Source organism: Electrophorus electricus, chromosome 15 (genome assembly GCF_041902795.1).
Source record: "Electrophorus electricus isolate QZ-2024a chromosome 15, ASM4190279v1, whole genome shotgun sequence".
NCBI classification, from domain to species: domain Eukaryota; kingdom Metazoa; phylum Chordata; class Actinopteri; order Gymnotiformes; family Gymnotidae; genus Electrophorus; species Electrophorus electricus.
Window position 1 is genome coordinate 7,724,910 of NC_137511.1, and position 27,310 is coordinate 7,752,219.

Genomic DNA, 27,310 nt, shown 5'->3' on the forward strand with positions numbered 1-27,310 from the left:
AGCCCATGTGGCGTGGCCATAGAGCATGGTAGACATTTAAATGAAAGAGGTAGGGAGGCAAAGCAGAGAGAGTCATTTTTTTTGGGCAAGCCTAGATAATCGCAAAGGGTTAGTTCGTCCCATGTCACCGGGAGCCTAGGCACACACAGATTTTGGGATACCGAGTGGAATATAGGTCAGCTCAGGCTCTCCTGACACTGAATGTACATTTATTCAAAGTACTGTAGAACCATCGTTCAACTACTGCGACTGGTAAGCAACTTAATATGTATTTTGTGTATTTGTCCTAGTTTGTAGTGTGAACTCACTGAACTGATATGGGAAGTAGGTATTCAACAATAAGAATGATTGGTTGTTGTAAACGAATACGATCAATATATCTTGATTTCTGCCTAATGATACATTTAGCTCTAGTATTTAATCTGATATATTCAGGGAACGTTTTATTTACTCAACGGCTAGCTGGCTGTGATGCGTTATTCGTCTTTAAATGAGGACCTAGCTTGCTACATTAGCTAGCATAGCCAGCTAGGGAATTATTTGACTGTCGCAGATAAATTGTCTCAAGCGATCATCTTTTGCAGTGTTTTAACTGGTCTTGTGAAACCAGAATCTAAACACACGCAACGACCTAGTCATCTCTTCGGACTGATACAGATAACGGCCAAGTAGCCAGCTAGCTGTAATTCGCAGTTATTTCGTCTTCACGGTAGTATCCGAGATGGCTAGTTAGCCCCTATATGCGCCGACGCCCCCTAGCGGGCCCGCGGGCGGGCCCAAATGGACATACTCAAATAAATTACTTGATAAAATTGATTATTCTTAAAGTACAGTACATTTTATCAACATAACATTTCTTAGGACTAATACAAGTACCTGCCTACCGATTTTCAGCCGTCTACATGTATCCGTTCGCCAGAAATTGTACGCTGAAATCATCGTGTTTTTCGGGTAAGATTTCCACAAAAACGTGCCTGCCCTTTTAAGTTGCCTTTTAAAACATTATTCCGGTATAAGAAGTTCAGATTTTGTCATAGAAAATTCAATTACCATCAAAACAACTGCGTGACATATTTAAACGGTATACGGAGTGTTAAAGTTCTTTAACTGCGTGCTTACTTCTTTGCGTAAAAGCGACATTTTTGTACCGGTTCGGTTCCTTCGTAAATTTATTTATTTTATTTTTTTCCCAAGATTTATTAAGTTCAATAAATCACATACAGAATAAAATCCAACAATATATATACTTAATTTTAAACTTTAAAAGTCTTTTAAAAGTCCAGGACATTAAAATACCACGGCCCACCCATGTACCAATTACATGGGGGTATATCGTTAAAAGTCCATGTAAAAAGTCAGTGATAAAATGTCCATTAAAAGATCATTTCTCGGCCAGGCTGCGCCTGGACAACCGAGTAAAACAACAATAAAACTGTTAAAACGGCCTCTCTATAAAAAGACAGAAATAAGAACACCACTAAAAAGCTAAAAGGCTAAGTGCCTACGCTAAAACAGCAGATCTATGTTAGTTAAAACGGGCACACAAACCAAAACATTAAAAAACCCACAATAGAAAAGTGTTAATTTGTTAATAAAAAACACACAAAATAAAACACTTATTAATAAAAAACCAGACCTACAGATTCCACTTAAAACAATGTTCACCTATTGTGTATCTCTATCATGGTGGTTAAAACAATAAAATACGGTGGTCCGCTGGGACCACCGGATGGAGCAGAGTCTCAGCTAAGTTTAAAACCTTTTTCAACTAAAACCCTAAAAGACTCCGGGGGGCCTACAGCTCGAAGAGGCCCTTCCACCTCTCCTTCGCCGCGTGGTAGCCCCACCGGATGATGTCATGCTCCATCCTAAATTTTAAATCCGCACAAACCTTTTTATATAATCCCCAGGTGTCCAGGCGTGTCCCTTTTTGGATGAGGCTGGTCCTCGCATTCCATAGTTCTTTTTTGGTAATGCTCACCAGCTTCCATATCCGGGGCGCGAAGGATGGCCTGGTATCCTGGGGCCACCCCCATGTAACCTTCTAAAAGGTCAATGTAAACTGCGGGTCTAATGTCCTGCACAGGTCGGCTGCTTTGCCTCAGACATACCGCGCATACCCACAGTCCCAAAACACATGTCGGAGAGTTTCTTCCCCGACACAGTTGGGCCTTGGGCAGCGCGGGTGCCTGGTGAGCCCGTGCCTGTACGGAACATCCCTGACTGGCAGCTTGCCACGCACACACCGCCAATTCAGGTCCTGCGGCCGGTTGTCTAAATCTTTCGGCTGTACTCTGGATCAAGTGTCCTCGTCTAGGCCCACAACCGTGCGAGTCCCCCGTGCCTCGAGCACAATGTTGTAAAGTAACCTGTGCTTGGCGAGGGCCTCGGGCCGCAGACCCGCGGGAAGCGACTTGCTCCATCTCACCGTGTGGTCATAGTGCTCCGGCAGCGTCTCAGCCTTGGGGCCGGAATTGGAGCACGTTCTTACCACTTTACGCAATGGCCAGGACAGCCACAACCGAATAAAATACTGATGGGGGTGCTCGAGGGGAGCAGCCAACCGTGCACAGAGCTGTGCAAAGAACAGGCAGTCCAGCTTGAGAGGGAAGTCAGGGACATCCCTCCCACCCTTGTCCTTTCCCAGGTACATAACTTCCCTCTTAACATACTCATACTTGCCCCCCCAGACGAGATTAAAAACGTCCTTAGTTAAGCCTCGCCACATGGTGCGAGGCATAGGGTACACATGAGCCAAGTAGAGCAGTGAGGGAAGCACATCGACCTTCAATGCTAATACCTTACCAAGGAAGGACAGGGACCTGGCCTTCCACAGCCCCAACTTTTTCCCGGGCAAGAGCTAACCTCTCTTTCCAGTTTACCCGGGCAGCCCCTTCAGATGTGAAGTGGACCCCCAAGATTTTCAAGGGCCTGTCGCTGGTGGGCTTGCCCTCCTATACCTCCTATACCTCCAGCAGCCGAAGTATTTGGCAACCGACTTGCCAAGGTTTAGTGCGGCACCGGAAGCTTTTCCGAACACCTGCACCATGTCCAAGGCGCGCCTGAGCGACTGGTCCGAGCATACGAACAATGTAGTGTCATCTGCATACTGAGCCAGCTTTACCACAGCACCTCCACCCCCCGGGAGGGGGAGACCATCTATTTCCGGGTGGGCCCTTATGGCGGCCGCAAGTGGCTCGATGTAGCGCGCGTAGAGGAGGGGAGAAAGAGGACATCCCTGTCTAACTCCCGTCACTCCAGGGACTAGTTCGCTGAGGTGACCGTTGATGGAGAAACAGCTTCCCACCCCAGCGTACAATGTCTTAAACCACCTTAAGAAAAAGGGCCCAAACCCTAGCTTCATCAACACCCTCTCCAGGAAGCAGTGGTCCACCCAGTCAAACGCCTTCTCCTGGTCTAAGCTCACAAGCGCCAGAGGGACATTTCTGTCCTCAACCCAGGAGATGGCTTCCCTGATTAAATGGAGGTTCCAGGTTGCCGATCTCCCTGGGACCCCACAGGTCTGGTCACTGTGAACCAAAAGTGACACGGCTCTTTTCAGACATTCGGTCAGGGCCTTTGCGAAGATTTTTACGTCTACGCAAAGCATGGTCAGGGGCCTCCAATTGGCGAGATCAGTAGGATCGCCCTTCTTGTATAACAAGGAGAGTGCCCCGGACCGCATGCTCTCAGCGAGCAAACCCTGCCGGGGCACATCCTCGGCTACCTCCACGATCTCTGGCCCTAGGACATCCCAAAATGTAGAGTAAAACTCTACAGGGAGTCCATCCAGGCCAGGGACCTTACGCCGGTTCATTTTGCCAAGTACCCCCGTCAACTCTGCCAGAGTAAAGGGGGCCTCTAAGCTATCCCGGGTGGTGCTCGGAAGGCAAACATTAAAATTTGCCAAAAACTGCTCCCCTACTTCAAAGTCTGTACTTCTTTTATTAAAAAGATTCGGATAAAAATCATATGCAACCTCCATCATCCGGGCCGGGTCCGAACAGGTGGGGCCTTCCGAGTCTTTGAGCGATGTAAAACGTCACTCTTGGCGAGCCTGCCGGACCCTTTGAAAAAAGGATGCTGTGCAGCGCTCATCCTCCTCAGCCAGCTGCAACCTGGCATTAAACAGGAGGGCTGCCGCCGACCTCTCGTGCAGGACCCTGAGTTCGTCCTTAAGGGTCTGCACTCTAGCGAGGTCTAGCTCCCCTCCGTTATTCCAATCAGCGTATTCTATTTTTAGGTGCCTCTCCACATCCCGGACTCGACCCAGCCTTTCGGCCTTGCGCCGGCAGCAATAGTGCGTAGATAGAGCACGGGTCCACTCTTTCACGTGCTCCCACCATGCCGCGGGAGAGGCATAACCTTCTTTGCAGCCTCGCCAGACTGCAAAGTGGTCTCTGAACAGAGATTGGAACTCTGCTTCCTCCAAGACCTGCACGTAAAGCTTCCGATAACCCCTGCCTACTGCAGGTGCGTTAATGGAAGCACTGGCCTCTACCACCAAGTGGTCAGAGAACCAGCGTGGGGTCAAGGAGGCCTTCTTAAAAAGCACAGAGGGTGACGCCAAGATGTAATCTAGGCGGCTTGATGCCCCTCGACTGTTATGCCAGGTATGGCCTGGATCTCTGGGGTTGCATTTCTTAAAACCGTCAGTGTGGCTGAAATCGTGGAGCAGCTTTCTAAAACGTTTCCAGCTGACATCTGCACGCCCTTCCAAGAAAACATTAAAATCACCTGCCAAAAAAAGGTGTCTATTCGTGACACAGGACGGGAACGGTGCATCAAAAAAAGCAATTTGGGACGAGGCCTCTACCGGAGCATAGGCACAAATTGCCCTAAGGTGTTGGCCTCTCCAGGTGATGTCCACCCCCATCGCCTTCCCCGGCACGATAGTGTCGTCCCCCAACAGGATTTCCACGCCTGAAGAGTGGACACCACCCACGCTCCAGTAGGCTTTACCTTTCTTCCAATGCTGGGAAAAAAGAGCCTCATCCCTCTGGTCCCTCAGGTGAACTTCTTGCAAACAATAGATTGCTGAAGGGGTCGATGCCAAGTCCTGGAATACTGCTGCCCTCTTTCTCGCGTTCTGGAGCCCTCTGACGTTAGAAGTTAAAATAGTAAAATCTACCATGAATAAAAGAGAAGAAGGAGAGAACACGTTAAAACAGTAAAACATCCTAAAAATCAACTAAAAATCCACATTGTCCGTAGTCTCCTCTAAGAATGGGGTCTCGTTGGGTGACCCCTCCCTGCCCCCATATGTAGTGGGAGGTGGGGGCGTATCATCCTCCACCAATCTGTTGTAATCATCTGCCTTGGGGGCAAGGGAGGAGTCTGGAGCTTGGGAGGGCTCCTCATGGGGTGCTGCCGCTGAGGGGGGGGCCCGCCTTCATCCTTTTCTCTTTATCCCGCTGGGCCTTCTCCCTCTTCCTTTTGGCCTTTCCGCTGGGAGGGGCAGGGGGTGCCTCCAAAGGCCGAGGGGGCTGGCCCAGGGCCAGGGACCTTACCTCCGCCAGTGAGGATGTCATGAGGGCTGCGGGGGGGGAATCCTCGTCTTCCCCCGGGGGGGGTCGTCTCCTCTACAGACTCCAGTTCCTCCCCCCCGGGGTTTTCATTGTTCGAGGCCACACTCCCGCCCCCTACCAATGCCATAGCGTAAGATTTAACCTTTCCAGGGCAGGAGTGTGCCAAATGTCCCTCCCCCCCACACGCCCTACACCGGCGGGGATTCTTACAGTTTTTAGCCTGGTGCCCCGGCCCCAGGCAGTTTCTGCATACGGAATCCTGGCACCCCTCAGCCAGGTGACCGTAGTGCTGGCACCCCCTGCAGAAGGCGGGCTGCCCCCTAAAGAACAAGTACCCCCTATTCCCAGCACATGTAAAATATGCGGGGGGGGGGGGGGGGAACACCTCCTTCCCTTCACTGTTCTTTGCAAACTTCATTAAAAACTGGCAGCACCCATTCCAAATCCCTAGCTCATCCCAAACCATTTGCTCTCCCAGGAGGACCTCCCCGTACCTAGCCAAAAACATCCGCACCTCTGCTGCGGGGGGTTAACTTGGGGGTTAAAGAAATGGATGGTGACCATCCGCCGGTCACCGTCCCATAGGGGCTCGATCCCAGCGGATGGTCACCCATTCTTCCCTCCAGCTCCAGGACTTTCTTATAGGCGGCATCACTCGCCATAGTCACGTCGTAAAAGTGCTGCGCACCATTGCGCTGAGCACAAATTAAGGCCCCAGGGTGGAGCCCGAAACAGCCGATCAGTACCTCCCGTATGAAGGGGACCCGCTCAGTAAAGCGGGTCCCATCCTCCGGGTCCCTCCAGCGGAACCGGGCCGTATTGAGCAGGCCTCCGCCTGCCCTCAGACCCGGTCCCGCCAGGGAGGTCCTGGCAGCTGTCGGGGTCTCTGCTGGCGCCTCTACTGCCTGCGCCGTGCGGCGAGGAGCCGCCCCATTGCCATCCACGGCCATCTCTGGCCGGTCCCGGAGTCGGAGCTGAAGCTGGTCCCCCACGCCGGCAGCTGCCTCTGTGCTGGGAGGTCCTCCCCCTGCTGGCCAAGTTGGGATCGTCGTCCTCCTTGTCGTCGGGATGAGCCGGGGCTTTAAAACAAAATGTAAAAAAACACCCTAAAATACTAAAAATCAAATAAAACAATAAAAGAGACCAAGGGATCACATGCGGCGATGGAGGACAAGCCTCCCGGGTCTGCACCTAAGATCACCCTTGGCCTCACTAAAACTATAAAAAAAAGGCCCAAGCGCAGCAGCGTTCTCCACAAGCGTAAAATCTGTAAAATCCACAACTGATAAGAACAGATACTACACTTGATCTTAGCCAAAAGGCCAAGAAGCGATTCCTTCGAAAAATACCCAAACTACGCAAGCCTTTGGTTGACTGAAAAAGCATGCTACTGACGTAAAACTGTTCCTGAATAGAGCATTAGACCCCCCTTTTCTACTCTATATTGATTTTTATTGTCTGTTGCAGCACCATTGTTTTGGAGTGACAACAATTCACACCTATGTGTGAAACGAGAAGGGGAGGGAGGGTGACTAACATTTACTTCCAGGTGTTTCCAAGAGTTTCCAGGGCAAGCTGCTTGATTGGCAGCAGTTTCATCAAATAGAGGAGGCTTAGATGAAAACGTAGACCCCTCACTTGCATTGTTTAGTCATCCCTTTAATATTTAAAGGTATGCGCACAGTATACTGTCAGTGCTTCCGTGTTGTTAGCAGATAGCATAGCGCATCGGTTTGGCGCTGTTTGGCGAAACCATAAGATTGATTTGATGATTTTGCCAATATGTTTGGACATCATGGAAAGGAAGAGGCTTATTTTAGCTGAAGTTTATGTGGAATTGTTTGAGTGCTGCTAGGATGGACTAGTTTGACCGCTAGCATCGATTAGCTTAGCTGCTATCATAGAATAGCTAAGATGTTTGCATATCAAATCACTGGATGTTTCCATTCACTGCTGGAAATTCGTAATCCTGCTACAAATCGTAAGTATAAATGATAAAGTATACTATTTCTTTACAGTATTACAGTATTAGCTAGTATAGTAGTAGTAGCTAGTACAGTATTTCCCATAATGATGCCAACAGTGATGCTAAGAATCCAATATTGTTGTGGAACTTACTAAAGTAACTTTTGTTTTGGCAAAATGAAACATGCAAAGTTGATATATAGTGACTAATGACTTAGTTTGCATTGGAGAGATTATTGGACCCTTTGGAGAAGTGTAGGACACCTAGTGGAAAACATTGTGTAGATATTTGGTCATTTCATGTATATGCTCAAAACTGTTCCATTTATTACACAAGACCCTGGTGAATCAGAGAATGCAGAGTATGAGTGAAAATCAATCTCCAGCATCAACAGACTATGCTATGTGTACAATTTCAGATACCTACTGTTAAAGTGAACAAGTACAAATCATTCAAAAATGAGCTTAAAACTGCCAGTGCGTAAAGGGGCTCTAGCTAGACCCTCCCTCAGCTGGCTAAGGACTAAATGATGCCGTTTTCCTGAATAACCATTGCCCCTGAAGCACGCCCTCCTGAAGAAAGATTCATCATCTTTCCAGCCTGTAGTCTTTTAGATTGTGCTTGCTTGTAGTGTGCATATGTAATATATGTTTGAATGGCCACAGCTGGTTTGTATAAACGCCGTCAGGATAGTTCATCAACTGCTAATGTAGCCTGAGTTAACCAGCTAACAGGTGTAATGCATATATACGGTTTTCATTACGAACTCTGTTAACCACCTAACAGGTAATGCAGTTACACTGTCTCCATCACGAACACTATCAGTTACTAAAAGCAGGCAAGCATGGTGTCCTCTTATGATTTTGCATGGGGATTTTCCTCTTCATGTGATGGTTTGACTGAATTATTGGGCTTTTGGAGACTGCTGGTTTAGTTGGCCTCAAAGGTCAAGCCACTTTTATCACTCCAGGGTCACTCAAGTCAGGTCAAGTTCAGTGGCCTTCACTCAGCTATATAGGTTAGATAGCTTGTAGACGTAACGAAACGACCATGATGCGACAAACTACAATATACACGCATGTTGCACAGAACTACATGAGTACAAATGTTTGAGAAAGAAGGGACGTGCGTTGTACCGGTGCTGCCTGGTCGTGCACGTTTTGTCGTGTTCCGGTGTTCAATAGGTGGTAGCTCAGTGGTTAATGTGCTTGACTTTTAAGCTTGACAAAAGCTTGTGGGTTCAAGCCCCCCCACTGCCAAGTTGCCACCATTGGGCCCCTGAACAAGGCCCTTAACCCTCAATTGCTCAAGTTGTACTCGGTTATAATTGTAAGTCGCTTTAAATAAAAGCGACTGCTAAATACCATAAATGTTATCAAATCCCAGTGAAACATGTTGCTACAGGGCTGGAACGGATATGGTCATGTTGCCCAGTTAGATTTTTTTTCTTTTTGTAAACTAAGCACAGTTCAATTAATTGTTTTCTATTACTTTAAAACCCTAGTTCAATGCTATAGGGAGACGGTGATGCTAAATATTTTAGATCTGGGTCAGGTTTAATTGTTCTTTCAATCTGCTCTGGCCTGAGTGCTGAGGTAGTGGGTTGCGTTTAAAAATAAAAGCAGTGCAATTTACCATTTAGTTTTACATACATGGGTTTCCACTTTTGGTCATTGCATATTTTGTGTTCTTGTTCCGACCTACCAAGTTAAATTACTGTTTAAATTTTCAAGTAAAATAATTCTTATTCTAATTACAGTATTACAGAGCCATGAAATGACTCCCCCCCCCCCCCCCTTACTTGGTATTCACATTTGTAATGCTATAGACTGTAGGACTGTAAGAATGTAATGACTGTAAGAACTATGTGTGTTGACAGCACTACATCTCACAGTCCTTCACATGCATTCCTGCATTGACAAACTTATATGTGAATACCTGTTTGGCAGGTACCTGCCTGTTTCTATAGTAACAAACAATACTAACCTAATGACCATATCCAATACAGCCTAACACAAGTATGCTGCAGGGTTACACTGTAAATAAGTGACTGAGAATTGTTGCTTTTGAGAATGGAACATTTTGCCTTTTGCTGAATGTAATTATCTGAAAGTCCTCTCAAACATATATCCCACAAAAAATTGAGAGGGCCAAAGTAGCGCAATGCTTTATGTGATGAGATTACATAAAGATTTCTTTTAAGTTGAATTTTGTCTTTGGCTACATGTAAGCTGCTGCCTTTTTATGGACTAGTACACACAGTTTACAGCTGCAAGGAATTCTCTCCAACAAGGAAGTTTTTCCCAGTCAGAAGAGAATTACCCTTGCCGGCTACAATATCTCATTCATGCACAACTGAATGGGTTGTGAAATCAGTCCTTGTCATTTGCGCTAAAAATGCGTCAAAAAGAAAATGCATGTTTGCTCATTCATGTGCATTTTCTTTCAGGAAAGCGCCACTAGTAGGTTTATCTGCTCTGAAAGGTTGCATCTAGACATTTCTTTACTTCACAGCTGAGAGACTCCCATATTGTGCACTTGGTTGTTCTTTTATACTTTTAAACTACCTATATGCTGTAGATGTACAAAAAGAGGAGCAACATTACTGTTGTGGTGTTTACTTTCCTTGTTGAGGAAGGACTGTTCAGTTTCCCAGACCTGAAATAAGCCTGAACTGCATTTTTTAAAATTTATTTTTTTTAATGATTTTCCCCATTTTACCACATCCATTCAATTCATTCAGGGTTTGTTAATTAGCTGATGTCTCGAGTTAGGTGAAATTGTGCTTGGAAAAATACTAAATAGTCTAGTGTATGGTTACTCAAAGAATCAGGACTGGTAAATCCAGGCTGTCCGTGGATAACTTGCTCCCTCAAGGACTGGCTGTACCTCAGAGGGGTGCAGAACAGAGGGATACTTTGTGCCCAATGTGGTGCTAGGGTGCACCTCGTAGTAAGCAGGAATCTCCTGCTTTTTGGATGGCAGCTATAGGGATGGAGCTCTTGTGAATGCATTGATCCCGGAAACGGCGAGCGAAGCCTGCAGTCTTCCAGGCTCCTCCTGCAGTGCCCTCCACCCACTGCACATTCTTAATGTCATGTCTGCTCTCTGACTGCTCTCGTTACTTTCTGTCCGGACCCACAGAAACTCTCACCCTCTCGTCATGGAGGAGATCGTCATAGCTGGAATTTCGGGTCGGCTTCCCGAGTCGAACAATTTGGAAGAATTTTGGCAGAACCTTTTTAATGGTGTCAACATGGTCACAGAGGATGACAGAAGATGGAAGCCAGGTATCCTACACAGTCCCATAAGCATACCCACATCTTTTGCCAATTAACGGGTGAATTTTACAGACCTGCTTTAAACCTTTAAAAGTGGCATGCTTTGGATTTTGAGTGAGTGACTTGATTTCAGTAGATGAAGAGATGTTCAACTTTGGTCCCCCTCTCTGGTCTCTTTGGTCTGCTGCTTTCATTGCCTGCCTGCTGACACGGCATCGTCTGAACAGATTTCTCTCTCTCTCTCTCTCTCTCTCTCTCTCTCTCTCTCTCTCTCTCTCTCTCTCTGGCACACTGCAAATGTTCGTTCATGTGCTACAAGCACCAGCAGGCTCGAGGCACAGAGGACCGAGTCACAGCTTTTGATAAATAGGAAATCTTGTGGGGGTTTTCTCCCTCCCCCATTTCAATCAGTAACCCTCATGCATATCCTGCTTTCCCACTTAGGTCTGTACGGGCTTCCCCGCAGAAATGGAAAACTCAAAGAAATAGACAGATTTGACGCAGGCTTCTTTGGCGTTCATCCCAAACAGGCCCATACCATGGATCCACAGCTGAGGCTTATCCTAGAGATATCATACGAGGCCATCGTTGATGGAGGTCAGCGGTCCGGCAAGCTTGAGCATGAAACATTCAAAATGAGTAGACCGATTTATTTAGAAAAGTGTGGTAACTGAAAAGTAGAATTCAGTAGCTCAACAGCACTAAAACTTAATTCCGAAAGCACCATCTCATCAGAAATGGCGTGTATGGGCGAGTGCAAGGACGCCTGACTGCTGACGGTACGCTCTGTCCTGGCAGGCATAAACCCATTGGCCATGCGTGGCACTAAGACTGGCGTGTACATCGGCGTGAGTGGTTCTGAGGCAGGTGAGGCCTTCAGTAAAGACCCAGAGGAGCTGCTGGGATACAGCATGACGGGCTGCCAGCGTGCCATGTTCGCCAACCGCCTGTCTTACTACTTTGACTTCAATGGTATGCAAACGTTCTGTCATTTCTAGCCTTTGTTATTAATTCTTCTTCTATGTCTTTGTAAAGCACTTTGAATAGCCACTGTGTATGAAAGGCGCTATACTAATAAACTTGTCTTGCATGATGAAGAAACTCTAGCTTCTCTCCAAGAGCAAGCTTTTTTTGCTCAATCTATTTTAAGCTGTTTGATATTTATTTATGTAAAACATTGTTCATAGTGCATTTATACTTCATTTCATGTTTTGTTTTTTAAATTGCCTTATTTTGTTGTGACATCATGCAAAGAGCATTTAGGAAGTGAATATTAGGCTAATGCCTCACCACTATTCCCTACTCTTTCATAATAGCTGAGTCATTTCATCTATGCATGAAATGTGATCTACTGCATAAATTTTGACACTGTGCCCAAGATGTTGACTGTGTACTTGTATATTATGAGTGTTTGTTGTGTCTTTTTTTAGGCCCCAGCACAGCTATTGACACGGCATGCTCCTCCAGCCTCCTGGCTCTGGAAAATGCCTTTAATGCTATTCGCCACGGCCAGTGTGATGCAGCCCTTGTGGGTGGAGTCAACCTGCTGCTCAAGCCCAATACCTCAGTGCAGTTCATGAAACTGGGCATGCTCAGTCCGGATGGAACCTGCAAGTCTTTTGACTCGTCCGGTGATTTTGCTATTATTATTGATGTCACATTCACGCTATATGAAATTTACTCCACTGTAGGTCTGCTGTAACATCTTTTCTTTTAAATGTTTTTTTTTTTTTTTTTTACTGGGTATCACAGCAATTTTCATATACTAAAATTTTGTTTATATTTTGGATGGATATAGAGTTAAGGTGTGCGGCAAAAGCTATAAAGTTTTAAACTTTTTTTTTTGTTGTTGTTTTGTTTTTTTTCTGCCTCAGGAAACGGTTATTGTCGCTCAGAAGCTGCTGTGGCTGTTCTACTGACTAAGAAGTCCATGGCCAAGAGGGTATACGCCACTGTGCTCAACGCTGGCAACAATACGGATGGCTACAAAGAGCAAGGTGTTAAGCCCGGTGCAACTATCTTCTCATTTCATATTGCTTTCCTGTCTGTGCCAGATTTATCCAAACTCCTCATGTAGTGGGGAAGTATGTCAAACTGTTCCACTACCTTGTTCTTAGAAGTAGAGCTGTGATGCCAGATTACTGTAATGGAGAACAGTGACCTGGTTCTTCTGGGTATTTGAGGCTGTGCCCTTTCCCCCAGTGCCCCGTGGCACACACTCCTCCCAGCGTGTGTTTCTAATCGTCCTGCTGAAATGCGAGGAAGGGCAGGCATGCTTGGAGCTGTGCAGGTCTGCTCTCCAGGCTGCTGCTCAGGTGTTGTGTGCAGCAGGCAGGTCTTCTGGCAGCTCTTCCCATATGTACGCTGCTAAAGGGACCTATGCAAAATGTTTTGTGCTTTATAACTTATAGGTTATCCATACATTTCTTATAGTTAAATTTCCTTTTATAGTACCATTTTGAGGGGTGGGTGTGTGTATGGCAGAGGTATTTGATGGTGTGTTGTCCTTTTGTCCAGGTGTGACATTTCCGTCTGGGGACATGCAGCAACGCCTGGTCCGCTCCCTCTACCAGGAAGTTAACGTCTCACCTGAGCAGGTTGAGTACATTGAGGCCCATGGCACTGGCACCAAGGTGACTACATGAGCATACGCGCACACACATGCATGTATGCATGCGCAAACACACCCAACTGTTCACCCATGCAAGACACATTATGTTGTTCACTTAGGTTGGGGACCCACAAGAAGTGAACGGTATCGTCAGCGTCTTCTGCCAGTCACAGCGGGAACCTCTGCTTATTGGCTCCACCAAGTCCAACATGGGCCATCCTGAGCCTGCCTCCGGCCTGGCCGCCCTCGCCAAGGTGAGTCTGACCGCGTCATCAGGTGCTTTCTGTCACCCACTGCCTGTGTGCATTACCCTTCAACTTTTCCCTGTGGAGCAGTTGTCCTCGACTCTGACCCCTCCACTCCGTGTTCCAGGTGATCTTGTCCCTGGAGCATGGCATGTGGGCGCCCAACATTCACTTCCACGAGCCCAACCCCGATATCCCGGCACTGAGAGACGGGCGCGTCAGCGTGGTCGTCGAGCCCGTCCCCGTCCGTGGCGGCATCGTGGGCATCAACTCCTTTGGCTTCGGGGGCTCAAACGTGCACGTGATCCTGCGCCCGCCAGGACGTGGGCACCCCCTGCCATCCTTACCCCCCTCTGTGCTCAGGCTGGTGCAGGCATGCGGGCGCACTGAGGAGGCCACTGCCTCTCTCCTGAAGAAGGCACAGGAGTGCAGCCAGGATGCGGCCTTCCTGGCCCTGCTGAATGACGTGTCTGCGGCCCCGACCGCGAGCATGCCCTACAGGGGCTACACGCTGATGGGGGCCCAGGGGGAGGTGACCGAGGTCCAGCAAGCTCAGGCCATGCCCAGGCCCCTCTGGTACATCTGCTCTGGTGAGTGAAGGCTTCAGCACCCATTTGTTAAACTACTAAGCTTTGCCAGATAGTAGACATTTAAACGTAGGCTGCAGTTTTAACAGCCAAGTTTTTCTGGGACTCCCCCAGGTATGGGGACGCAGTGGGCTGGCATGGGCCGCAGCCTGATGCGGCTGCAGGGCTTCTGTGACTCCATCCTTCGCTCGGACGAGGCTCTGCGGGACACAGGGCTGTGCGTGTCGCGCCTCCTCCTGGAGGCTGACGAGAACACCTTCGAGGACACGGTGCATGCCTTTGTGGGCCTCGCCGCCATTCAGGTCAGGGTTCCCCAGTGCCGTGCATGTGCTGGACTGGCATTGTTAAAGCAAAGCCCTAGCATTGCCACATAGTGCCTTGCAGTAACTTTCTTTGAAATCTAAGCTCTAGATAATTCTGAGTGTAGTATTTCACAATCCTTTTTTCACCAACCCTGTTTGCATAGCAGTGACTATGTTTTCTGCAGATATTGAACATGCCTACCTGTTACGACCAATTCCACCAACCATTTATATCCCTCAGACTTTTCTGTTTACCTTAAAGGTGATGGTTGCATGTTTCTCCAGATAGCGCAAATAGATATGCTGCGGAGACTGGGCCTGCAGCCGCAAGGCATCGTGGGCCACTCCGTGGGCGAGCTGGCGTGCGGCTACGCCGACGGCTCCCTCGGCCAGAGCGAGGTCATCCTGGCGGCCTACTGGAGAGGCAGATGCATCAAAGAAGCCAACCTACCAGCAGGGGCCATGGCCGCAGTGGGTAAGACGGCCTGCCCGTCACCGTTAAAGCCATGATCGTCAGGAGGCACGAGACCTCCTCTGCTAGGCCGTCGTTCTTTTAGTGCTGAACTTGACTCCTCCCTCCCCACCCAGGTCTCACCTGGGAGGAGTGCAAGGCCCAGTGTCCTCAGGGGGTGGTCCCAGCCTGCCACAATTCGGAGGACACGGTCACGGTTTCCGGGCCACAGGTGGAGTTCACCTCCCTCATTCGCCGTCTTCCTTTCATTATTCAGAGCTGTCTCCTGCAGTAACAGAATTAACAATTAATAAGAGGGCGTTTTTGCTGTGTTCGTCTGTGTGTAGGAGGCTGTCAGCAAGTTTGTGGCCCAGCTGAAGGAGAGCGGCGTGTTTGCCAAAGAGGTGCGCAGTGCAGGTGTCGCATTCCACTCCTATTACATGGCCTCTATAGCACCTGCATTGTTGGCAGCACTGCAGAAGGTGAGCCTACGTTACGAGCCTACACAGACGCACACAGGGGACGTGCACGGATGCGTTCTCCTTTTTCTGTCTTCCTCACGGTGTCTTTTTGTTTTTTTGTCATTGCATGCGCGCAGGTGATCAAAAGCCCACGTCCCCGCTCGGCGCGCTGGATCAGCACATCCATCCCCCAGGCCGAGTGGGAGAGCCCGCTGGCCCTCTACTCCTCGGCCGAGTACCACGTCAACAACCTGGTGAGCCCCGTGCTCTTCCAGGAGGGCCTGAGCCTCGTGCCCGACAACGCCGTGGTGGTGGAGATAGCGCCGCATGCCCTGCTGCAGGTCAGCCAGCGAGAGGGGGCACATGCTTTGAACGCATCAAGAGAATTAATTCCGCATGTGCTCACATGTATACTTACTGAATGTACTCTGGCTCCCCCTACAGGCCATTCTGAGGCGTAGCCTCAAGCCCACTTGTTCTATTCTGCCTTTAATGAAGAGGGGACATGCCAACAACCAAGAGTTCTTCTTCTCTCAGATAGGCAAGATTTACATGAATGGGTCAGTAGTGACTTTGGTGTACAGGCATGTCTTGTATGAACTCGGAAATGTTCTGATCTGTTTTAGTCACCATTTCATGCAAACATTTGGTTGGCTCGCAGTATTAACGTGGACAGTAACCGGCTCCATCCTGTGGAGTACCCTGTACCAGTGGGGACCCCTCTCATCTCCCCTCTTATCCAGTGGGACCACTCCCAAACCTGGGACGTGCCCAAGGTGGAGGACTTCCCAGCAGGCTCTGGGGGTTCCACCTCAGCCACAGTTTACAACATTGGTGAGAAGATCCTTCTTTTTTTTTTTTCAATGTTGAATCAAACTATATTATGCTGTCACACCTACTGATATTAAAAAAATCAGTTCGTCCTTGAAGAAAGGAGTCCGTTGATCAGAAGGTCGCAGACATGCTCGTCGTTGCCAGTGACTGAACTATGCTGGTCGTCAACAGCAACTAAGACCAGACTCTCCTTTTCCATCTGGTTTTTCTTCCCACCCATCTCCTCTGTGCAGACACAAATCCCGAATCCCCAGACTACTACGTGATTGGCCACTGTATTGACGGAAGGGTCCTGTACCCAGCCACGGGATACCTGGTGCTGGCATGGAGAACACTGATGAGGAGTCTGGGCACAGTTATGGAACACACCCCAGTCACGTTTGAGGACGTCACTATCCACAGAGCCACCATTCTGCCCAGGACTGGTGAGAGTCCCACTGCGTCCCCTACAGTACAGATTTCATATTGTGCATATGTGCATCTCCCACTGACAGTAATTAATTAATCTAGGCTCAGTATGTCAAGTTGATTTTATTTTGTATAAAAATAAAACATACAAGCATATTTGACTGCAACCTGATCACTTTGCTACATTCCACAAAAGGATCTGTCCAGTTGGAGGTTGGACTCATGCCTGCCACAAACCGCTTTGAGGTGTCCAAGAATGGCAACTTGGCAGTCAGTGGTAAGTTAGAACCCTCTTAGCCAAATCTCCTGTATGGACCACCACATGAACCAGCACATGTTCTAGTTCAGCACCTGAGCCATGAGCGATTAATGCCGCCGTGCTTGTGTGCGTGTTGTCTCCTGCTCCTGACTGCCCCAGGTAAGGTGAACGTGCTGGAGGAAAAGGCACTGGACTCCTTCCTGTCTCAGATGGCCGAACCTGTGAGCTTGGAGGTGGAGGAAGCCAAACCTCTCGAAGCCGGAGATGTCTACAAAGAGCTACGTCTGCGCGGCTACGACTACGGCAAAACCTTCCAGGGCATTCTGGAGTCCAGCAGTGCCGGTGAACACCCCAGTTCTCATGCAGCATACTGAGAACTGCACAGCCATAGCACATGCTTCTGACTTGACTCCGTGCCGGGGAGTTTTGTGTAAGCCAAGACCTGACCCCTGGTCTGGTTTTTAGGGGATCATGGGAAGCTACAGTGGACGGGGAACTGGGTGACATTTTTGGACACCATGCTGCAGATGATCGTGTTGGGCCTGTCTGGCCGCAGCCTGCGTCTGCCCACCCGGATCCGCTCGGTGTGCGTAGACCCCACGCTGCACGAGAAGAAGGTTCAGGACTACTCAGGGGATCGCAAAGGTACAGTGTTCACTGCCTTCTGGCGTCCCCAACTTGGTTATGCTATTGCTGCAATTGAAACTGCTGTTTTACATGTATAGAAATTAAGGTCCATGTCGGCAAAGTCTCAACTTTCTCCCTTCTTCTCTTTAGCTGTTGATGTCCACCTCAACCGCTGCCTGGACCACATTAAGGCCGGCGGCGTTCAAATCTGTGGCCTCCATGCCACCGTTGCACCCCGTCGCCAGCAGCAACAGAGCCCTCCCACTCTGGAGGAGCTTGTCTTTGTACCCTATGTGGAGACTGAGTACCTGGGATCTGATGGGAAGCTGCAAGAACAGCTAAGATGCTGCAAAAGCAAGTCACGTCCCTCTCACACTCTGACTATCGAGTACAAATGAAAGGATGTGTGGTACCTATGTGTGAGATTTCACTTTAATAGTTGTTAACTTTTTAAGGGGTTTATGGTGGAGATTTTAGATTTGCATGTATTACTGCCTTCAGCTGTCACAGATGATGATTAGCCATTCTCTGGGTCATCTCTTCAACAGGTCTGATTAACCATGTCCAGAAGAAACTGGCCAGCCAGGGTGTGAAGATCTCCATCCCAGGGCTGGAGGGTGCGTCGGAGGGCGAGCGCGTCGGCTCGGGGGCGGAGGGCGGCCTCCCGCGGCTGCTCGCTGGCCTGTGCGCTCTGGAGCTGAACGGGAACCTGCGCTCGGAGCTGAAGCAGGCTGTGCAGAAGGAGCGGGACTACCTGCTCCAGGACCCGCTCCTCAACGGCCTGTTGGACTCGCATGCCCTGCGCCACTGCCTGGACACGGCCCTGGAGAACAGCGCCGCGGGCAAGCTCAAAGTCCTGGAGGTGCAGTGAACTGTGTGACTCTTGACTAACGAAAAGGGATTGAGTGTAGAGCCAGCGTGTCCGGTATCTTTTAGCCCCAAAGTTATTACATTTATTATTCAAATAAATGCTTAAATGGTGTAAATTTGTTTTGGTGCATTTGTAGATAGTCTTCCCTAATAGCTAAAGAAGGATGAGATATAACCTCAATAATTTAATATTGTCATAATGGAAAAATATTTATTTTATTTTATATCTAATTTTTAAAAAAAGCATAAGCTCATTTAGCCAGTACATTTTCTTTTGTGCACTGACATGTGACTAAAATAAACCTCCAACGAGTTCAATGCAGAGCATCTTCCAGGGTCCTTGCTGTGTTGAGCTGGTGCCTGACCTTTTAACCCTCTCTCGTCAGGCCCTCTCCAGCGTCGGCCACGTGTTCTCCCGTGCCGTCGGCCTCCTCAACATCCAGCCCATGCTGCGACTGGACTACACGGCCTCGGACATCACCCCGGACCTGCTGGCCCCCCTGCAGAGCTCCCTGGAGGAGAAGGGCATCTCCAGCGCCCAGTGGGACCCCGAGCAGGGGCCAGCCGCAGGGGCCCTGGCCGCCGCTGACCTGGTGGTGTGCAACTGTGCGGCAGCAGGGCCGGTGGCGAGCCCAGGTGCACTGCTGGACAACCTGGCCTCTGCTGCCAGGGAGGGGGGCTTTGTGCTGCTCCACACCCTCCTGAAGGGAGACCCGCTGGGCGAGATGGTCGCGTTCCTCACCTCTCTGGACAGCCAGAGTAGACTGCTGACTCAGGTATGGGAAAGAGCCTCTCAGTGCTCTTTCAATGGCCAGACACGGATGGACCGCCTGCAGTTGTTTTATATGTGCTGTGTATCTTGGTATTCCATACATTTTTCACTTTCTTTCCTGTGTTTTTCTGTTTTGGTTCTGCTAATTTGTGTTTGCTCTTCGTTCCTCTTGCATGTGTGCTGTGACTGTGTGCATGTGCAGGCAGAATGGGAGAAGCTGTTTGAACAGTCCTCTCTTAACCTGGTGATGCTTAAGAAATCCTTCTATGGTTCCGTCCTCTTTCTCGGACGCAGACAGACCCCTGAGAAGCGGCCTATGGCCGTGCCCGTAGATTCCACTGACTACACATGGGTAGAGTCACTAAAGGTGAGTTGTGGTGTCTGTAAACTGTTGCTCTTATTTAAAGACATAGTAAAGCTTGGTGCACAGTATGTATGCAAGTTATCTGCAATGTCCAGGGGGCCAAGCAAAATGTTGCAACTCTAAAACACGATCCCCCGAATTTTAAATGTTCCTTCTCTTGTTTTCCGCTCATTTTTTTTTCATCTTCTGTCAGAGCACGCTGGCCGAGGAATCCGATAAGCCAGTGTGGCTGACTGCCACCCAAGGCCATAATGGAGTGGTGGGTATGGTCAACTGCCTCAGACAGGAACCCGGCGGCAGCCGCGTTCGGTTAGTTCGTTACTTCTCGCTGCACAGAGCTGTGGAATGTTGGCAGTAATATTTCAATCTCATTACCAGGCTCGTTGTATAAAAGAAGCTGAATGCAACACATTAGGTTAAAGATTAATGGTGCGTTGAACACGCGTCCCTTAGCTGTCCTTGGGGTCCTTTTTTTTTTTTTCTTCTCTCCAGGTGTGCTTTCGTGTCTAATCTGAAGAAGTCCTCCACCGCTCCCTCGCTGCAGCTTACCCACAAGGACATGCAGGCGGTTCTGCAGAAAGACCTCACTATGAATGTGTACCGGGACGGCCAGTGGGGGGCGTTCCGGCACCAGCTGCTCGCACAAGGTACGCCGCCACTGTCCCTTTCTTACCAGCAGGACTTCTGGTGACGCGCGTCCGACCCGCCCGTGAGCGCACGTGTGCTGTGGGCGGTTGCCAGCTGGTTGTTGACAACGGTCTGACTCGGTGCCGTAGGTCTGCGCGAGGAGCCGACGGAGCAGGCCTACGTGAACGTGCTGACCCGTGGTGACCTGGCATCGCTGCGCTGGATCGCCTCGCCTCTGCGTCACTTTGTCGCCTCGAGCCCCAGCGTGCAGCTCTGCTGCGTCCACTACGCCTCCCTCAACTTCAGAGACATTATGCTGGCCACGGGGAAACTGCCACCAGACGCCATTCCCGGTAGCTAGCTCCTCCTTTACCACTCTACTAAGAGCTGGAGCTGGTGTAGTACCTGAACAGAAGGAACACGTGCAATTGAGTGGGTTTAGTTGGAGCTTTGCAGGCGTTTGTGCCTGATGCTTTCAGATAAAATCCGCCCCCCCCACCATCCACATCCACATCCATATTTGTCACAATGTTGTGTGCATCAGGCACGGTGAACTGAGCCCAAATATCCTTTCTCAATTTCTGCGTGCAGGAGACATAGCGCTACAGCACTGCATGCTGGGAATGGAGTTCTCTGGCCGAGATCCCAGCAGACGCCGTGTGATGGGCTTGCTGCCGGCTAAAGGACTGGCCACCGTCGTGGATGCAGACCGTCGCTTCCTCTGGGACGTCCCGTCCAGCTGGTAAGGCTCTTGGCAAATGACTGCAACACCCACATGCGAGAGAGAGCGATTCAGACAGGGATTCCATAGCCTATAATCTTCCATGCAGAGAGCAATTCCATAGCCTAGAATCCACTTGTAATCTGAGGCAAAATATGAAGATGTTTTCTACTGTCTGATGAGAATTATGACCTCCTACTAATAGAAGCTGTGGCATTGTGTGCGTGCAGGAGTCTGGAACAGGCCGCCTCTGTGCCTGTGGTCTACGCTACTGCGTATTACTCCATGGTGGTGCGCGGGCGTCTGCGGCCCGGCGAGAGCGTGCTCATCCACTCTGGTTCTGGAGGAGTGGGCCAGGCTGCCATCGGCATTGCGCTTAGCATGCACTGCAGGGTGCTCACCACCGTGGGTGAGGGCCATCTCCGCACACGCCCACACGTGCCTGCACGTCTCTGCCTGATTTGCTGCTAATGGGCCGGTCAGGGTGGCTTTGACGCACCTCTGGGGTTCTGCAGGTTCCAAAGAGAAGAGGGCCTACCTGCAGGAGCGGTTCCCGCAGCTCACGGCCGAGTCCTTTGCTAACTCCAGAGACGCGTCTTTTGAGCAGCATGTGCTGAAGCACACACAAGGCAGAGGTATGCCCTGCTGTGTTTAGATATGACCAATCGCTCAGGGATCAGTCGTGTCGATTGGATCATTGGTTATTGCTTAGTTGAGTAATCTGTGCTGTTTTGGACTGGGCCCAGGCGTCGATGTGGTTCTGAACTCCTTGGCTGAGGAGAAGCTGCAGGCAAGCTTGCGCTGTTTGGCCAGGCATGGGCGCTTCCTGGAGATCGGCAAATACGATCTGTCAAACAACACCCCTCTAGGTGAGCGCTAGAGTCCATCCAGTTGGGCACTCCAAGCTAGAATGGTGCAGTGTACGCCATCGATGGCCCTGTTCCAAATCTAACTTGGACCGTTTCAAATGTGAACGGCTGCGGAAAGGGATGGTGTAATGGAAAATTCTGAGTCATGTTTTCCACGGAACGCTGCGGTTGGCCAACCCTACTCTGTGGCCCCGTGTCAGGCATGGCTCTGTTCCTGAAGAACGTGGCCTTCCATGGCATTCTGTTGGACGCCCTGTTTGAGGAGGGCAACCGCGAGTGGGAGGAGGTGTCGGAGCTGCTGAAGAAGGGCATAGCCGACGGAGTGGTCCAGCCTCTCCGCACCACTGTGTTCAAGAGGGACCGGGTGGAGGACGCCTTCCGCTACATGGCGCAGGGCAAGCACATCGGCAAGGTGTTGCTGCAGGTGAGAACTGCTCCATCCTGCTGCCGCCTTAAATGTGAAGCTGCACGGGATGGTCGGTCTGTCTGTCGAATTCTGCTTCACCACCTGGTTGGTTGTCACGCGACCCCCCCCCCCCCCAACTCGCTCCCTTTTCTCAGGTGCGCTCAGAGGAGGAGCCTGGTAGCAGTTCTGCAGCTGCTCCCTTCGCCCTGCCAGCCATCTGCCGGACCTTCTGCCCTGCCTCACACTCCTACATCATCACGGGGGGCCTGGGAGGCTTCGGCCTAGAGCTAGCCCACTGGCTGGTGGAAAGAGGCGCCCACAAGCTGGTGCTCACCTCGCGCTCGGGCATCCGCAATGGTAACTGCCCTCGATGGCCAGCCCCACACCAGCCAAGGCCAAACAAGTTTAGCTGCTATTTCATTATAGGATCATCAATGTTCATTCTATTGTAGAAAATCTAGGTATTCTCCCCTCTTGGCTTGCGTTGTCTTTCATGAGCAACTGGCTATAAAATGGTTATGTGCTTGAAATAGGTTATCAGGCTAAGCGTGTTCGAGATTGGCAGGCTATGGGCTTCCAGGTCCTAGTGTCCACCAGCGACGTCAGCACCCAAGAAGGGGCAGAGCGCCTCATAACTGAAGCCTGCCGATTGGGCCCTGTGGGTGGCATCTTCCACCATGCCATGGTAATGCCTCCCTATCCATGTCTTTATTTTCAGGGACAAGAGAATTTCACTGATGTGAGCAAAATGATTCCTATACTGTGTTCCCCATGCTTGTGTAGGTTTTGAAAGATGGCATGCTGGAGAATCTGACACCAGAGCAGTTTATTGAGGTTATCAAGCCTAAATATGATGGAACCCTGCACTTGGACAGGTAAGTGCTGTCATTTCACACTTTACTAATTGGCTACCAACATAACGCTATGAGCTAATGGCTAATTGACTGGATTCCCCTCCACAGAGTGACGAGACATAAGTGTCCTGAGCTGCAGCACTTTGTGGTGTTCTCTTCAGTCAGCTGTGGCCGCGGCAACGCTGGACAGAGCAACTACGGCTTCGCCAACTCCACCATGGAGCGTGTGTGTGAACAGCGGCAGCTCGACCGCCTGCCCGGCCTGGCCATCCAGTGGGGCGCCATTGGCGACGTAGGCGTGGTCTTGGAGACCATGGGCGGGAACGACGCGGTGATCGGTGGCACGCTGCCCCAGCGCATGGCCTCCTGCCTGGAAGTGCTTGACCGCTTCCTGTGCCAGCATCGGCCGGTGGTGTCCAGCTTTGTGCTGGCAGAGAGGGTGCAGGTGGCGAAGGGAGATGGCAGCAGGCAGAGGGACCTGGTGGAGGCCGTGGCTCACATCCTGGGTAAGGGGCTCCGGCCTGGGCTCTGCTGACCCTTCACGACTGTTGGGATGTGTGAGGTTGCACTTCGCAGAGAATGACACTGCAGGGCTGTGTCGATCTATCTTTGCTGCTCATAACCCTCTGCATTCAAAACCTCACCCGTCCTTTGCTCAGGTGTGCGCGATGTAAGCGGCCTGAATGCCGACACCTCATTGGCTGACCTGGGCCTGGACTCGCTCATGGGCGTGGAGGTAAGGCAGACACTGGAGAGGGACTATGACATCGTCATGGCAATGAGGGACATCCGCCAACTCACCATCAACAAGCTGCGTGAGCTTTCCTGCAAGTCAGGAGGAGTTGAGGGTGAGTGTGCGTGCACCAGCGCGTGTGGTCAAGTGCGTGTGTATGCAATTCCTGAAAGGGACATGGCGAGACATTTAGAAATGTCCCTTTCCCCTCACGTCCACCCAGAAGCCAGGGCGGGTCTAGAGAAGCGGCCCGGTGCGCAGGCGCTCCAGGGGCCAGACCTGAGCCTGATGCTGGTGAACCCGGACGGCCCCACCGTGATGCGGCTGAACGAAGTGCAGAGTGCGGAGAGGCCACTGTTCCTCGTCCACCCCATAGAGGGCTCCGTCGCCGCCTTCCACGCACTCTCCACCAAACTGAGCGTGCCTTGCTACGGCCTGCAGTGCACCAAAGGTACAGCAGTAGAACAGGCTCCACCCTGCAGAGAGGGAGCCCTACTGCAGCAACTGCTCAGTTAAATGAACTGTGTGAGCATATGCTGAAGTACTGGGGGGGAATCTCCACTGTAACGGATAATGTTATTTGGCTTTTAGGTTACTTTTTTGGGTTTAAAGGGTTTGAACTAATCAATCTCTGTGTGTGTGTAGCTGCTCCATTGGACAGTATTCAGAGCCTGGCTGCCTACTATGTGGAGGGTGTGAAGCGGGTGCAACCGGAGGGGCCATATCGTATCTCTGGCTACTCCTTTGGTGCATGCGTGGCTTTTGAGATGTGCTCCCAGCTGCAGCAGAGCCAGTGCGCTGTCGACTACCTCTTTCTCTTCGATGGCTCCCATTCGTATGTGGCAGCATATACGCAGGTTGGCATGCATATAGTCTTCTGTACGTTTCCTGTGTAAACACGCACTATGCATTGTAACAGTCTAAAGCTTTGTTTGTACTGTGCGTCATGCTGACAGAGCTACAGGGCCAAGCTGACCCCAGGCAACGAGTCTGAGGCAGAGACCGAGGCTTTGTGTGCCTTCGTCCAGCAGTTCACCAGCATAGAGTACAACAAGGTAACCGTTAGGGGTATTCACTGCTCAGGCCTTTTACTGCTTTAACCAGGGAAACGTTTTTGGATGCCGGTTATCCCAGTTCATGTTTTCCCCTGTTAGTACTGAGCAGTAGCTTTAAAAAAAAACAAAAAAAACCCCACAAAATGCAATACTGGCACTTTCACAGCATGATTCCTTATGAAGCTGTGCCTTTATCAGCTTTTTAAAATGGTCAGAAACCATTAAAGCAGACTGTTTCCTTATATTTATTTGTTATATATTGAATTGAACCCACCAGTCCTTCATAATAAAATACTCTTGGCAGTACTCTTGGTACATAATCTCTACATAAATTTCTTCATCTCTGCTTCTCTGTATGTGTCTCAGCTCTTGGAGACGTTGTTACCTATGACAGACCTGGAGGCTCGAGTGAGCCAGGCGGTGGATCTCATCACCTCCTCTCGCGAGAACGTCAATCGTGACTCTCTCCACTTCGCTGCCTCCACGTTCTACTACAAGCTGAAGGCTGCCGACCGCTACGTCCCCACCAGCAAGTACCACGGCAACATCACCTTGCTGAGAGCCAAGACCAGCAGCGACTATGGCGATGGCTTGGGGGCCGACTACAAACTACATGAGGTATGCATACGATGGGAGCTCATGTGCTAATGCCAAAAGGCAGAATTTTATTCTTTTGGTTTGGATGGAGAACCATTGGTTGAAAAATTCAGTCACTTTATTTATTTTTATATAATATATGCACAAAATATTTTCATATGTTATTCCTAGAAATCCTAAAGACTCTGAAATGCGGGCCCTTTTGTGTGCAGGTGTGTGACGGGAAGGTTTCGGTCCATGTGATTGAGGGTGATCATCGTACTTTCCTGGAAGGAGAGGGATTGGAGTCCATCACGGGCATCATCCACAGCTCGCTGGCAGAGCCCCGTGTTGGCGCCAGAGAGGGTTAAAGCCCAACCCTTTGCCTAATGCACTTTCCCAGGGCAGGTCACACCCTCCTGTCAGTAGGGACTAGGATGTCTGGCCTAGCTCACTCTTAACCCGTATAACCCTCCTCTCTGATGAATAATACTTTTTTCAAGTCATTCTCTTCCTCACCATGAGGTGTGGTGCATGGTCATTATTTTGCTGGAGCAAAACGATATCTAACAAAAAGGTTTAAACATTTTGTCTTTATTTGATCTTATTTTTGTTTGTTTTTTTGTGGAGCAAAAACTGTTACTGTATTGAATCTTAAGAAAGCTGGCAAGATGCTCCATAGTGGAAATCAATAGAGCTTAGAAAAGGTGTGAGTGACACTGGGTAGTGCCTAGATAATACAATCTCCTCTCTACTAATGATGATGAAGCTTGAAGCTCTGTTAATGTAGTCCTCTCTAGTCAGGCCACCTCACTAACCTCCTGACCCATATATGTGTGTGTTCTATGCCCTAGAGGCGAACCCCGGCCAGCTCTAATGACACGCACGATACGTGACTGACTGCTCTGTCTCACTGCAGCTTATCAACTAATCAAGAGTCTCATGTACATAGACGAAACCTAGTTACTGTTTCTCACAGTTACCAGTATTACCACCACCTATTTTTTGAGAAACCATGTTTTCTGTAGTTTTAATATTGGTATTTAATGTCTTGCAAAAAAAATCTGGAACAGTTAAAGAATCACTGGATGTACAAGGGGAACATTTCAGTGCTCCATGGCAGTGTCCAAGCCAAGATAATTTAGAAAATCCTTAAAGAAGAATGGGACCATGGATGGACCAAATATTTGTTGTTGTATTTGAGTGTTGACTGAAAGGGAAGGCAGTATTGGTTAAATACACAAATGTTGGGGGGGGCTTTTGTTTTAACACACTACAACAAATGCTTCTTCTGTGTTTGGCTATGTAACTGCAAGAAAATAACTACAGGTTTTAACTTGTATTGAGTTTGTGTTCTACTGGAAGACAATCTCGAAATTCCTTCATTCCTCGCAGACTATTACAAAATGCATGTGTTTCCACAATGTTTAGCATCTAATCAATGGCTTGAAATATAAATGTTTTGCCACTACTTACAGCTGAGTGTGCAGGCATTGGTAGATGGACAGTTGTTCTAGTGTAGCATGTGTCTTCTCATCGTGGCCAGGTCCACATGTCTGTGAGAGATGTTGGCTGGCTGGCTTGCTTGCTTACTTTTACCAATGAAGAATGAGAATGAAGGGTTTTATTTGGTATTGAACCGAAATGCTGCTCGTACGAATGAGCCCTGATTGTCTCCCTCTCAGTCACAGTGAAGAAGAGCAGCTCTCTGGAGGTGTCTGAGACTCCTGTTCAAGTCTATGACGACCCGGATGCCTTCTTTCATGTTGTGCACAAATTAACTGGATATTCCTTTTGTTTTTTTAGAATATTCAATAGTTTTGTATTACTGTGATTTTGTTCATGTGTAATTATTCAAGTATTTATTATACTAGTCCAAATAAAGAGCTGTCATTAACAGGCA

The 27,310-nt window shown here is 49.5% G+C and overlaps 1 protein-coding gene and 1 pseudogene across 4 annotated transcripts; one reads left to right on the forward strand and one right to left on the reverse strand.

The window, feature by feature from the left end:
- On the forward strand, positions 1 to 27,310 carry LOC118242405 (fatty acid synthase-like). 4 transcript variants are annotated; one of them, XM_081697695.1, is made up of 42 exons: positions 1 to 252; positions 10,639 to 10,784; positions 11,220 to 11,372; positions 11,574 to 11,747; positions 12,206 to 12,406; positions 12,650 to 12,772; positions 13,293 to 13,408; positions 13,506 to 13,640; positions 13,759 to 14,221; positions 14,333 to 14,520; positions 14,806 to 14,995; positions 15,109 to 15,203; positions 15,319 to 15,453; positions 15,570 to 15,773; positions 15,877 to 15,992; positions 16,094 to 16,266; positions 16,500 to 16,691; positions 16,871 to 16,951; positions 17,093 to 17,275; positions 17,399 to 17,578; positions 17,711 to 17,914; positions 18,109 to 18,422; positions 18,817 to 19,206; positions 19,405 to 19,569; positions 19,760 to 19,875; positions 20,059 to 20,213; positions 20,343 to 20,546; positions 20,785 to 20,935; positions 21,145 to 21,323; positions 21,430 to 21,549; positions 21,661 to 21,783; positions 21,984 to 22,207; positions 22,345 to 22,546; positions 22,723 to 22,874; positions 22,973 to 23,064; positions 23,152 to 23,549; positions 23,703 to 23,891; positions 24,003 to 24,227; positions 24,422 to 24,633; positions 24,733 to 24,831; positions 25,198 to 25,449; positions 25,641 to 27,310. In XM_081697695.1, exons 2-42 carry the CDS (start codon positions 10,658 to 10,660, stop codon positions 25,776 to 25,778), a joined length of 7,533 nt encoding a protein of 2,510 aa, XP_081553821.1. In that variant the 5' UTR covers positions 1 to 252; positions 10,639 to 10,657; the 3' UTR covers positions 25,779 to 27,310. The 4 variants fall into 4 exon arrangements, with proteins under 4 accessions (XP_081553821.1, XP_035389300.2, XP_081553822.1 ...); XM_035533407.2 differs by having other exon boundaries at positions 3 to 252; positions 24,000 to 24,227; XM_081697696.1 differs by lacking the exon at positions 10,639 to 10,784 and having other exon boundaries at positions 4 to 252; positions 24,000 to 24,227.
- LOC145651413 (U2 spliceosomal RNA) lies at positions 6,695 to 6,862 on the reverse strand (annotated as a pseudogene).

Coding starts and splice junctions, on each gene's coding strand:
- LOC118242405 (XM_035533407.2), top strand. CDS start 10,658: ATGGAGGAGATCGTCATAGCTGGAATTTCGGGTCGGCTTCCCGAGTCG. Junction 19,207..19,404: donor AGAGTAGACTGCTGACTCAG/GTATGGGAAAGA, acceptor GTGCATGTGCAG/GCAGAATGGGAGAAGCTGTT. Junction 24,634..24,732: donor ATGTGGCAGCATATACGCAG/GTTGGCATGCAT, acceptor TCATGCTGACAG/AGCTACAGGGCCAAGCTGAC.